Here is a 12,927-nt window from a genome sequence, read left to right on the forward strand (position 1 = left end):
TCCTTATAGGACACATCACTACACTCTATACTCCTTTGTAAACTTTGTCATCTCTGTATACCCGTCGCAAGACCCACTGGTTGATGCTTATTTGTGTGATGTATTGTTGTCTCTACCTTCTTGTCCTTTGTGCTGTTGTCTGTGCCCAATAATGTTTGTACCATGTTTTGTGCTGCTACCATGTTGTGTTGCTACCATGCTGTGTTGTCATGTGTTGCTGCCTTGCTATGTTGTTGTCTTACGTCTCTTTTTATGTAGTGTTGTCTCTCTTGTTGTGATGTGTGTTTTGTCCGATATTTATATTGTATTTATTTTTTATTTTTAATCCCAGGCTCCCGTCCCCGCAGGAGGCCTTTTGCCTTTTGGTAGACCGTCATTGTAAATAAGAATTTGTTCTTAACTGACTTGCCTAGTTAAATTAAGGTTCAATCATTTTTTATTTTTTTAAAAGCCAAGCACGAGCTAGTGAGATTCTATTGGCAAGTTCTAGCGTTTATTTGCAAATTTCGTGCGCATGAACAATAACTAAATTCACCCTTGCAATAAACAACACCATTTTTAGAAAGTCTACAAAATACAGTCCACTCTGTTTCTTACAAATTCTAGTTTTAGAAACAGAAAACAGTTTGGAGATCAAATGTTCCATCAATGAGAAAATTAGCAGAATGTCTGCCAAAATCCATTGCGCTCCATCTTTTCCCATTTCTGGCCACTGGGCTTCCTCTCATCACCATATTTGGTAGTGAGCAGAAAAAGCAACCGAATGCGTCACATTTATACATCCGGTGAAATATCTGGCTCATAGCTGGTTCTTTCTGTGATTCCATTGGTCAAGTGGTAACTCACCACCAACTCGGGGAACCGGGCCATGCAAAACGAACTGGCCCAATTTATGGCAGGAACAGCCCTCTTACTATACCAATTTATCATGTGTCATCACTATCAAACCGACCGCCAATTCAAACGGGAGGATTTCGCCGGCGCCTTAGTCAAGACAGGAAAGTGGACCTCTTCACGACCAGTAGAAGGTATCTCTGAAGTGATTTTCGTGGCACTGAAACTTGTCTAACGTTACATTCCAATCCGCGTGCAGCTCAGCATCCACCTAATTTCTCAGCTGTAGCTAACGTTAGCTGGCTAATATGCCAGTTGCTAGTAAACCAAACAGAGTTAGCAGATAATAAGTCAAACGTTTTGGACTAAACAGGCATACCAGTGAAATAAGAAAGTTACATTGCAAAGTCTACAACATTTGACTGTTTTGTCTGTAGTTACTACTTCAGCAATCCTTAACAATGTGGGGTTATAACGCACGTGACATAGTGGTGAAAATGGACGTCTAGCAAAGCTACCACACGTCACCTTAAATATCGATATTGTAAAATATCGTCATTGATTGTAGTAGTTTGACATTATTAGTTCCATCCGTATGATGCACCAGCAAGGGACTTTTGTGTCACCCTTACTCAGCGGGGTCTTTTGTCAATGCCGAACAGAGGATGCTTCTGCCCCGGGTGGAGGGGTCGGGGGTGCTGGGGGCGCATCCTCATCATCTTTCACATCCTCACCTCTAACTCGGGAGCGTCCGTTGTCAGTAGAAATCACAGGTTCCTGTGATGACTCCTGTGAGCCATCATACCCATGCGAACTTTGTGGTGGACCCGAGCAGGACCATAGACTAAAAGTGCTGTTTCAAGTCCTGGACGTGAATGGTGATGGGGGCATCTGCGTCAACGACCTGTCCATTGGGCTCAAGAAACTGGGGGTTCATCGCACTGAGCTCGAGCTTATGGTAAGTGTGAGGGTTCATATCTCGATATAGAGTAAATCAATGACTTATTGTGGTGTACTAGGTGAGAAGCAGTGAGTTCAAGCAAGCTATTTAGCACTGTGACAGGATAAACAGTTTATGTTGACTCCCTGGTTAAGTGGTTTTCAAAAAATATTTTTGAGTTGGTGGGAAATATGAGTTTTCTAGCCCATAATGTCCTATAACAAATGTCTTTGATTTAAGATTAGTGTCTAATATGGAATGTTGTGAAAATGTGAATTTTCAATTTCTGTAGGTTCCCACTCAGTTGTTCTTGCACAGTGCATGTCCCTTAAAGATGCAGTCCGGGATCTTGAGCACTTACAAATGTAAAATGTTATGCACATTTCAGGACTTAACATGGATGACAGTACACATTTGGGCACAATTTTCAAGGACCCATTTTGGCTTGTGAGCACTACTTTCAAATCTACTAGCTGAAATTATGCAAAAACTCTGGAGCATCACTTCCATGAGACTGTGGTTCTAGGCAGTTGCAAAGAAAAAGCCATATCTCAGACTGGCCAATAAAAAGAAAATATTAAGATGGGCAAAAGAACACAGACACAGGACAGAGGACAGAGGAACTCCCGAGAACTACCGAGAAGGCCAGCATCCCGGAGTCGCCTCTTCACTGTTGACGTTAAGACTGGTGTTTTGTGGGTACTATTAAATGAAACTGCCAATTGAGGACTTGTGAGGCATTTTGTTTCTCAAACTAGATACACCAATGTACTTGAGCCTGTAATTGAACCCACAAATGCTGATGCTCAAGATACTCAACTAGTCTAAAGAAGGACAGTTTTATTGCTTCTTTAATCAGAACAACAGTTTTCAGCTGTGCTAACATAATTGTAAAAGGGTTTTCTAATGATCAATTAGCCTTTTAAAATTATAAACTTGGATAAGCTAACACAACGTGCCATTGGAACACAGGAGTGATGGTTGCTGATAATGGGCCTCTGTACGCCTATGTAGATATTCCATAAAAAATCTGCCGTTTCCAGCTACAATAGTCATTTACATCATTAACAGAAATACAGTGTAGATATTGATTCATTCAATGTTATTTTAATTGACCAAAAATGTGCTTTTCTTTCAAAAAGTGACCCCAAACTTTTGAACGGTAGTGTACATAAAACTAAAGAGGGGCTGAGGAGGAGTAGGCTATAGCAAGGATCACCAACCGGTCGATCGCGATCGATCACCAAACGTTTATGTAGAAAAGCTCCTATTTTTTGCGCGCCTCTTATCTTTATTTTTCTTGCTCTGTTGGTGGTCACAGGACTTGATTCAGAAGCCCTGTGCGCCGGGTAGGCAAAGTGTTCCCCTTTTGAACCATTTCATTTGTCTGAAGGGACACATTCGGCCAAGCCGGCAAACCAGGACCGCTGTGGCCTAATCAAGTGCGCCTACAGCGCTGGCCAATCGGATAGCTCAAATCACCGTGCCTACAGCTTCCACGACCCCAGAGCAAATTTTCATACTAGCCTTCGTGAGATTTCATAACTTTTAAAACCATGACCGGAAAGACTGTCAAAGAATACGGCGAAGAGTTGCTGTTTTTGAGTGCGTTCATGTCTGTGTTTCTTCAGCTCTGTCAACCCTGTTTTTATTCAACACTTTTACAAAACATAAAATGCTTTTCTTCCTACTTCCACTCGCGCTGTGATAAATGAGTAACAAAGTTTATTGATAGGTCTGCATTTTTATTAATAGCAGCTCGTAATATCTTAATATCAATACATATTACTTTCTCTGGTCATGGGAACAACATGAAGACTGTGTCCCCTCTCTCCGGTCAGACTCACCATAGGAAAGGGTAGAGCAGGGACTGTGAAAGGTGGACCCTCTGCTGCTCTCCCTCCCTCCGCAGCTACCACCAATCTAGTAAAATAAAAAAGCAAATGATTTCAATTTATGCTCAGCTGTGCCTCTCAAGTGATACAACAACTGTTCTATTTTGTTATCAAAGCTCAAGTTTAATATATAATATGGGCTGAGAAGAACAATATTGGCAGGCCGAGCATAGCCAATATGCTGTGCTTGTGTATTAAGCCTACTGCACAAACCTAATTCCTACAGAACTGTTTTTATTAGGTTAATGTTGCATAGGCTTACATTTTGTTTAAAGTCATGGGGGAGAAAAAAATCTTAGTGGCAGGTCTCGGCTAGCTTTTTGACTGTGAAAGTGATCTTGACTCAAAGGTTGGTGACCACTGGGCTATAGCTTAAAGAGATGGCTCTTCCTATTTGTATGTTTCTACATCAGGGGTGAGCAATAATTTTGTCTCGAGGGCCACGTCAAAATTCAGACCGATTTTCTTTGGCAAAAGCAATTTGTGGGCCAGAAAAATTTATTATTTTAATTTTTTTACGTGTAGGTCCATAATAATGTCTGCATACTTTCTATCAGATGTTCAAGAGTTACCTGGAGTGTTTTTACTTTTTTTTTACCCAAAATAATAATTTCCCAAAAACCTTCCGAGGGCCAGATTGAATGGGCTCATACAGTGCAAAGTATTCAGCCCCCTTTCCATTTTCCACATTTTGTTATGTTAGCCTTATTCTAAAATGGATAACATTCATTTTTCCTCATCAATCTAAACACAATACCCCATTATAACAAAGTGAAACAGGTTTTAAACTGTTGCAAATGTATAAAAAATAAAATAAAAACAGATGCCTTATTTACATATGTATTCAGACCCTTTGCTATGAGACTCAACAATGAGCTTAGGTGCATCCTGTTTCCATTGATCATCCTTGATGTTTCTACAACTTGATTGGAGTCCACCTGTGGTAAATTCAGTTGATTGAACATGATATGCCTTTCCAAACACCTGTCTATATAATGTCCAACAGTTGACAGTGCATGTCAGAGTAAAAACCAAGCCACGGAGTTAAAATAATTGTCTGTATAGCTCCCAGACAGGATTGTGTCAAGAAAGATCTGGGGAAGGGTACCAACACATTTCTGCTGCATTAAAGGTTCCCGAGAGCACAGTGGCCTCCATCATTCTTAAATGGAAGAAGTTAGGAATCACCAAGACTCTTCCTAGAGCTTTCTGCCTGACCAAACTGAGCAATCGGTGGAGAATGGCCTTGGTCAGAGAGGTGGCAAAGAACCCGATGGTCATTCTGACAGAGCTCCAGAGTTCCTTTGTAAAGGTGGGAGAACCTTTCAGAAGGACAACCATCTCTGCAGCACTCCAACAATCAGGCTTTTATGTTAGTGGCCAGACGGAAGCCACTCATTAGTAAAAGGCACATGACAGCCCGCTTGGAGTTTACCAAAAGGTACCTAAAGGACTCTGACCATGAGAAGCAAGATTCTCTGGTCTGATGAAACCAAGATTTAACTTTTTGGCCTGAATGCCAAGCATCACGTCTGGAGGAAACCTGCCACCATCCCTACGGTGAAGCATGGTGGTGGCAGCATCATGCTGTGGGGATGTTTTTCAGTGGCAGGGACTTGGAGACTTCAGGATCGAGGGAAAGATGAACGGAGCAAAGTACAGCAAGATCCTTGATGAACACCTGCTCCATAGCGCTCCGGACCTCAGACTGGGGTCAAAGGTTCATCTTCCAACAGGACAACAACCCTAAGCACACAGCCAAGACAACGCAGGATTGGCTTTGGGACAAGTCTCTGAATGTCCTTGAGTGGCCCAGCCAGAGCCCAGCTGTGCAGCGACACTCCCCATCCAACCTGACAAAGCTTGAGAGGATCTGCAGAGAAGAATGGTAAAAACTCCCCAAATACAGGTGCGCCAAGCTTGTAGCGTCATACCCAAGATTACTTGAGGCTGTAATCGCTGCCAAAGGTTATTTAACAAAATACTGAGTAAAGGGTCTGAATACTTATACAAACTGAAATATCACATTTAGATATCTTATACATTTGCAAAAATGTTCATCTGTTTTTTGTTTGTCGTTGGGTATGGGGTAGATTAATTAGGGGGGGACTATTTAATCCATTTTAGAATAAGGCTGTAACATAACAACAAAATATGGAGAAAGTCAAGGGGTCTGAATACTTTTCGAATGCACTGTTGCCCACCCCTTTCATTATTCCTCTACATAGTTTTGCAGAGGGCCTCTAATGCAAAAATGAAGGGCAACAACAACTTTTCTCAAGTAAATAAAAAAAATTAAGCCAAAAATGCTGGCAGGGGCAACAAAGGAAAGGGGGAGGCTATCCCACCAAAGTGATATGAGGAAAAACACGTTTTTGAATAAGAGGTCAGATGGAAATGTGAGGTCACTTATGGACACGTGAGCTCCCTTTGTCCAAATGCCTTACAAAGCAAAGATATTTGAGACCACCACAGGAAACCAGTAAATGTAGGTCAAATCCCAGACTAAGGCAGGGCTCAGGAATTAGGTAATGCCACGCAACATTTCATTTACTTAGCAGATGGTCTATCTGTCATCTGTCAAATATAGGATCATTTCTGACTTTTATGACAAATTATCAGGTCAATAACGGCTCACGAGTTTACATTACTAAATTCCTTTTTTTGTAAACATAATTCCTTTCCCTAAATTACATAACCCAATTAATTTAGTTAGGTCTAATATGTAGTCCTGTATGGCTCACTTGGTAGAGCATGGCGCTTGCACCGTCAGGGTTGAGGGTTCGATTCCTGGGGCCACCCATACTTAAAAAGAGTGTATGCACACATGACTGTAAGTCACTTTGGATAAAGGCATCTGCTAAATGTCATATTTATACTGAACATAAATGCAAAGTGTTGGTTTCATGAGCTGAAATAAAAGATCACAGAAATGTTCCATACTCTCATTTTCTGCACACATTTGTTTACATCCCTGTTAGTGAGCATTTTGTTTCTTTGCCAATATAATCCATCCACCTGACAGGTCTGGCATATCAAGAAGCTGATTAAACAGCATGATCATTACACAGATGCACCTTGTGCTGGGAACAATAAAAGGTCACTAAAATGTGCAGTTTTGTCACATAACACAATGCCACAGATGTGTCAAGTTTTGAGGGAGTGTTCAATTGGCATGCTGACTAAAGGAATGTCCACCAAAGCTGTTGCGAGATAATTTTATGTTAATTTCTCTATCATACACCGCCTCTGTTGTCTTAGAGAATTTGGCAGTACGTCCAACTGGCCTCATAACCACAGACCACGTGTAACCATGCCAGTCCAGGACCTCCACATCGGGCTTCTCTATCTGCGGGATCGTCAGAGACCAGCCACCTGGACAGCTGATAAAACTGAGGAGTATTTCTGTCTGTAATAAAGCCCTTTTGTGGGGAGAAACTCATTCTGATTGACTGGGCCTGGCTCCCCAGTGGGTGGGCCTATGCCCTCCCAGGCCTACCCATGACTGTGCCCTGCCCAGTCGTGAAATCCATAGATTAGGGCCTAATTCATTTATTTCTATTGACTGATTTCCTTATATGAACTGTAACTCGGTTTAAAAGTTATTCCGTTTTATATTTTGGTTCAGTGTATATATAGAATAGTTTAAGCTATATTTAATGGAGGCTACTGTACACTGTTTGTTAGACCTGCCCTACTGTGTTTTGTATTGTATGGGTGAAGTAGTTGATATTGGAGATATAATCCTGGGTTCCTGGTGATTTTGAGCATTTGCCAGACTGATTCGGCACGTGAAGGCTTACAATTTTCTAGTACTTTCTCCCATTGTTCAGAGAGCAGTGGCAGAACAACCACATGGATATGCTTGCCCACTCTATTGGCTGCAGATAGGCAAAGGTCATGGGGGCATATTTTTAATACTGCGCTCAGTTTGCTGCCTGTGACATCCACTATTTATGATCTTGTCTCACACTTTCACATCGAAAAGAAGCAAAGTCATGCTCTTTTTGTTCCTCTTCAAAATGGAGCCCAATAACTTGTTTTCAGTTCCTGACCATCTTCTGAAACATTTGGTTTAATATTAGCCTTGGTAAACCTACATTTGTTGACCCAAGGTTAACCACCTCCTTGGCCTCTTTTAGATAAAACTGTTTTGAATATGGATTTGCTTTTGACCAAAAATATTTATTTGCTCTGCAATCTGTTTTGGTGGTTTGGCTGTCTAGTCAGGTCGTGATTCATATTTCAAATCAAATTTTATTAGTCACACGCACCGAATACAACAGGTAGTAGACCTTACAGTGAAATGCTTACTTATGAGCCCCTAACCAACAATACAATTTTGAAAAACCCCCAGATATGAATAAGAAAAAAAAGTAACAAGTAATTAAAGAGCAGCAGTAAATAACAATAGCGAGACTATATACAGGGGGGTACCAGTACAGAGTCAATGTGCAGGGGCACCAGTTAATTGAGGTAATATGTAGGTAGGGTTCTTAAAGTGACTATGCATAGATGATAACAACAGAGTAGCAGCGGTGTAAAAGAGAGAGGGGGGCAATGCAAATAGTCTGGGTAGCCATTTTGATGTCCAGGAGTCTCATGGCTAGGGGGTAGAAGCTGTTTAGAAGCCTCTTGGACCTAAAATTGGCGCTCTGTTACCGTTTGCCATGCGGTAGCAGAGAGAACAGTCTGACTAAGGTGGCTGGAATCTTTGACAATTTTTAGGGCCTTCGTCTGACACCGCCTGATATAGAGGTCCTGGATGGCAGGAAGATTGCCTCAGTGATGTACAGGGCCGTTCGCACTACGCTCTGTAGTGTCTTGCGGTTGGAGTCCGAGCAGTTGTTATACCAGGCGGTGATGCAACCAGTCATGCTCTAGATGGTGCAGCTGTAGAACCTTTTGAGGATCGAAGGACCCATGCGAAAATATTCAGTCGGGACACCAAGGAACTTGAAGCTCTCAACCTGCTCCACTGCAGCCCCGTCGATGAGAATGGGGGCATGCTCGGTTCTCTTTTTCCTGTTGTCCACAATCATGTCCTTTGTCTTGATCATGTTGAGGTTGTTGTCCTGGTACCACGCGGCCAGGTCTCTCACCTCCTCCCTATAGGCTGTCTTGTCGGTGATCAGGCCTACCACTGTTGTGTCATCGGCAAACTTAATGATGGTGTTGAAGTCGTGCCTGGCTGTGCAGTCATGAGTGAACAGGGAGTACAGGAGGGGACTGAGCACGTACCCTTGTGGCCCCTGTGTTGAGGATGTGTTGTTACCTACCCCAGGGTCCTTAGCTTATTGATGATCTTTGAGGGCACTATGGTGTTGAACGCTGTGCTGTAGCCAATGAATGGCATTCTCACATAGGTGTTCCTTTTGTCCAGGTGGGAAAGGGGAGTGTGGTGTGCAATAGAGAGTGCATCATCTGTGGATCTGTTGGGGCGGTATGCAAATTGGAGTGGGTCTAGGGTTTCTGGGATGATGGTGTTGATGTGAGCCATGACCAGCCTTTCAAAGCACTTCATGGCTACAGACGTGAGTGCTACAGGTCTGTAGTCATTTAGGCAGGTTACCATAGTGTTCTTGGGCACAGGCACTATGGTGGTCTGCTTAAAACATGTTGGTATTACAGACTCAGACAGGGAGAGGTTGAAAATGTCAGTGAAGACACTTGCCAGTTGGTCAACACATGCTCGCAGTACACGTCCTGGTAATCAGTCTGGCCATGCGGCCTTGTAAATGTTGACCTGTTTAAAGGTTTTACTTACATCGGCTGCGGAGAGCATGATCACACAGTCTTCTGGAACAGCTGGTGCTCTCATGCATGTTTCAGTGTTATTTGCCTCGAAGCGAGCATAGAAGTAGTTTAGGCAGGCTTGTGTTACTGGGCAGCTCTCGGCTGTGCTTCCCTTTTGTAGTCTGTAATGGTTTGCAAGCCCTGCCACATCCGACGAGTGTCAGAGCCGGTGTAGTATGTTTCAATCTTAGTCCTGTATTGATGCTTTGCCTGTTTAACGTTTCGTCGGAGGGCTTAGTGGAATTTCTTATAAGCTTCCGAGTTAGAGTCCCGCGCCTTGAAAGCGGCAGCTCTAGCCGTTAGCTCAGTGCAGATGTTGCCTGTGATCCATCGGCCGATTAATCGGTATATATTAATAATACGTATAAAATAAAATGTAATAATGACAATTACAAAAATACTGAATGAACACTTTTAACTTAATATAATACATCAATAAAATCAATTTAACCTCAAATAAATAATGAAACATGTTCAATTTGGTAACAGTATAGATTCTATCCCTCTCCTTGCCCCTACCTGGGCTCGAACAAGGAACACATCGACAACAGCCACCCTGGAAGCATCATTACCCATCGCTCCACAAAAGCCGCAGCCCTTGCAGAGCAAGGGGAACAACTACTTCAAGAACTAGGAGCGAGTGACGTCACCGATTGAGAAACGCTATTAGCGTGCACCCTGCTAACTAGCTAGCCATTTCACATCGGTTACACCAGCCTAATCTCGGGAGTTGAAAGGCTTGAAGTCATAAACAGCTCAATGCTTGAAGCATTGCGAAGAGCTGCTGGCAAACACACGAAAGTGCTGTTTGAATGAATGCGTACGACCCTGCTGCTGCCTACCATCGCTCAGTCAGACTGCTCTATCAAATAATAGACTTAATTATAACATAATAACACACAGAAATACGAGCCTTTGGTCATTAATAAGGTCGAATCCGGAAACTATCATTTCGAAAACAAAGCGTTTATTCTTTCAGTGAAATACGGAACCGTTCCGTATTTTATCTAACGGGTGGCATCCCTAAGTCTAAATATTTCTGTTACGTTGTACAACCTTCAATGTTATGTCATAATTACGTAAAATTCTGGCAAATTAGTTCGCAACGAGCCAGGCGGCCCAAACTGTTGCATATACCCTGACTCTGCGTGGAATGAATGCAAGAGAAGTGACACAATTTCACCTGGTTAATATTGCCTGCTAACCTGGATTTCTTTTAGCTAAATATGCAGGTTTAAAAATATATACTTCTGTGTATTGATTTTAAGAAAGGCATTGATGTTTATGGTTAGGTACATGACGGTCCTTTTTCGCGAATGCGCACTGCATCGATTATATGCAACGCAGGACACGCCAGCTAAACTAGTAATATCATCAACCATGTGTAGTTAACTAGTGATTATGATTGATTGTTTTTTATAAGATAAGTTTAATGCTAGCTAGCATCATACCTTGGCTTCTTACTGCATTCGCGTAACAGGCAGGCTCCTCGTGGAGTGCAAATGTAAGGCAGGTGGTTAGAGCGTTGGACTAGTTAACTGTAAGGTTGCAAGATTGAATCCCCGAGCTGACAAGGTAAATATCTGTCATTCTGCCCATGAACAAGGCAGTTAACCCACCGTTCCTAGGTCGTCATTGAAAATAAGAATGTGTTAAGTTCTTAACTGACTTGCCTAGTTAAATAAAGGTTCAAACATTTTTTTTTTTTAAATCGGCCAAATCGTTGTCCAAAAATACCGATTTCCGATTGTTATGAAAACTTGAAATTGGCCCTAATTAATTGGCCATTCTGATGAACCTCTCTGGGAAAATGCAGGGCGCCAAATTCAAATAAATTACTATAAAAATCAAACTTTCATTAAATCACACATGCAAGATAGCAAATTAAAGCTGCACTTGTTGTGAATCTAGCCAACATGTCAGATTTCAAAAAGGCTTTTCGGTGAAAGCAAACAGGCTATTATCTGAGGATAGCACCACAGTAAACAAAGTGAGGAACCATATTTCAACCATGCAGGCGCGACACAAAACGCAGAAATAAAAAATGTAATTCATGCCTTCCCTTTGACGAGCTTCTTTTGTTACCACGCCAATATGTCCCATAAACATCACAAATGGTAATTTTGTTCGATTAATTCCGTCTATATATATCCAAAATGTCCATTTATTTGGCGCGTTTGATCCAGAAAAACACCGGTTCCAACTTGCTCAATGTGACTACAAAATATCTCAAAAGTTACCTGTAAACTTTGCCAAAACATTTCAAACTACTTTTATAATACAACTTTCGGTACACTACTCAAAAAAATTAAGGGAACACTTAAACAACACAATGTAACTCCAAGTCAATCACACTTCTGTGAAATCAAACTGTCCACTTAGGAAGCAACACTGATTGACAATAAATTTCACATGCTGTTGTGCAAATGGAATAGACAACAGGTGGAAATGATAGGCAATTAGCAAGACACCCCCAATAAAGGAGTGGTTCTGCAGGTGGTGACCAGACCACTTCTCAGTTCCTATGCTTCCTGGCTACAAGACCACTGATAATCTCCCTCAAACTGGGGCTCCACGCAAAAATCCCAGAACCACTCGGGGGGACCTAGTGAATGACCTGCAGAGAGCTGGGACCAAAGTAACAAAGCCTACCATCAGCAAGGGCATTGAAGATGAAACGTGGCTGGGTCTTTCGGTGCTTTCACTCTAGTGGTAGCATGAGACTGAGTCTACAACCCACACAAGTGGCTCAGGTAGTGCAGCTCATCCAGGATGGCACATCAATGCAAGCTGTGGCAAGAAGGTTTGCTGTGTCTGTCAGCGTAGTGTCCAGAGCATGGAGGCGCTACCAGGAGACAGGCCAGTATATCAGGAGACGTGGAGGAGGCCGTAGGAGGGCAACAACCCAGCAGCAGGACCGCTACCTCCACCTTAGTGCTCCTCCTTGCACAGCCAGAGCCCTGCAAAATGACCTCCAGCAGGCCACAAATGTGCATGTGTCTGCTCAAACGGTCAGAAACAGACTCCATGAGGGTGGTATGAGGGCCCGACGTCCACAGGTGGGGGTTGTGCTTACAGCCCAACACCGTGCAGGACGTTTGGCATTTGCCAGAGAACACCAAGATTGGCAAATTTGCCACTGGTGCCCTGTGCTCTTCACAGATGAAAGCAGGTTCACACTGAGCACATGTGACAGTCTGAAGACGCCGTGGAGAACGTTCTGCTGCCTGCAACATCCTCCAGCATGACCGGTTCTGGCGGTCGGTCAGTCATGGTATGGGGTGGCATTTCTTTGGGGGGCCGCACAGCCCTCCATGTGCTCGCCAGAGGTAGCCTGACTGCCATTCGGTACCGAGATGAGATCCTCAGACCCCTTGTGAGACCATATGCTGGTGCGGTTGGCCCTGGGTTCCTCCTAATGCAAGACAATGCTAGACCTCATGTGGCTGGAGTGTGTCAGCA

At 42.9% G+C, this 12,927-nt stretch overlaps 1 protein-coding gene across 4 annotated transcripts in view; it reads left to right on the forward strand.

The window, feature by feature from the left end:
• Positions 1-833: 833 nt before the first annotated feature.
• slc25a25b (solute carrier family 25 member 25b) overlaps positions 834-12,927 on the forward strand; it is a 52,806-nt gene continuing 40,712 nt past the window's right edge. For 2 of the 4 annotated variants that reach the window (XM_024381676.2, XM_024381679.2), the window contains exon 1: positions 834-1,792. In XM_024381676.2, coding sequence (XP_024237444.1) covers positions 1,430-1,792 — 363 coding nt within the window. In that variant the 5' untranslated portion in view covers positions 834-1,429. The remainder of the gene's footprint in view (positions 1,793-12,927) is intronic. The other 2 variants (XM_024381678.2, XM_024381683.2) reach the window with 2 other exon arrangements.

The sequence above is a fragment of the Oncorhynchus tshawytscha genome, linkage group LG20 (assembly GCF_018296145.1).
Source record: "Oncorhynchus tshawytscha isolate Ot180627B linkage group LG20, Otsh_v2.0, whole genome shotgun sequence".
Lineage (NCBI taxonomy): Eukaryota > Metazoa > Chordata > Actinopteri > Salmoniformes > Salmonidae > Oncorhynchus > Oncorhynchus tshawytscha.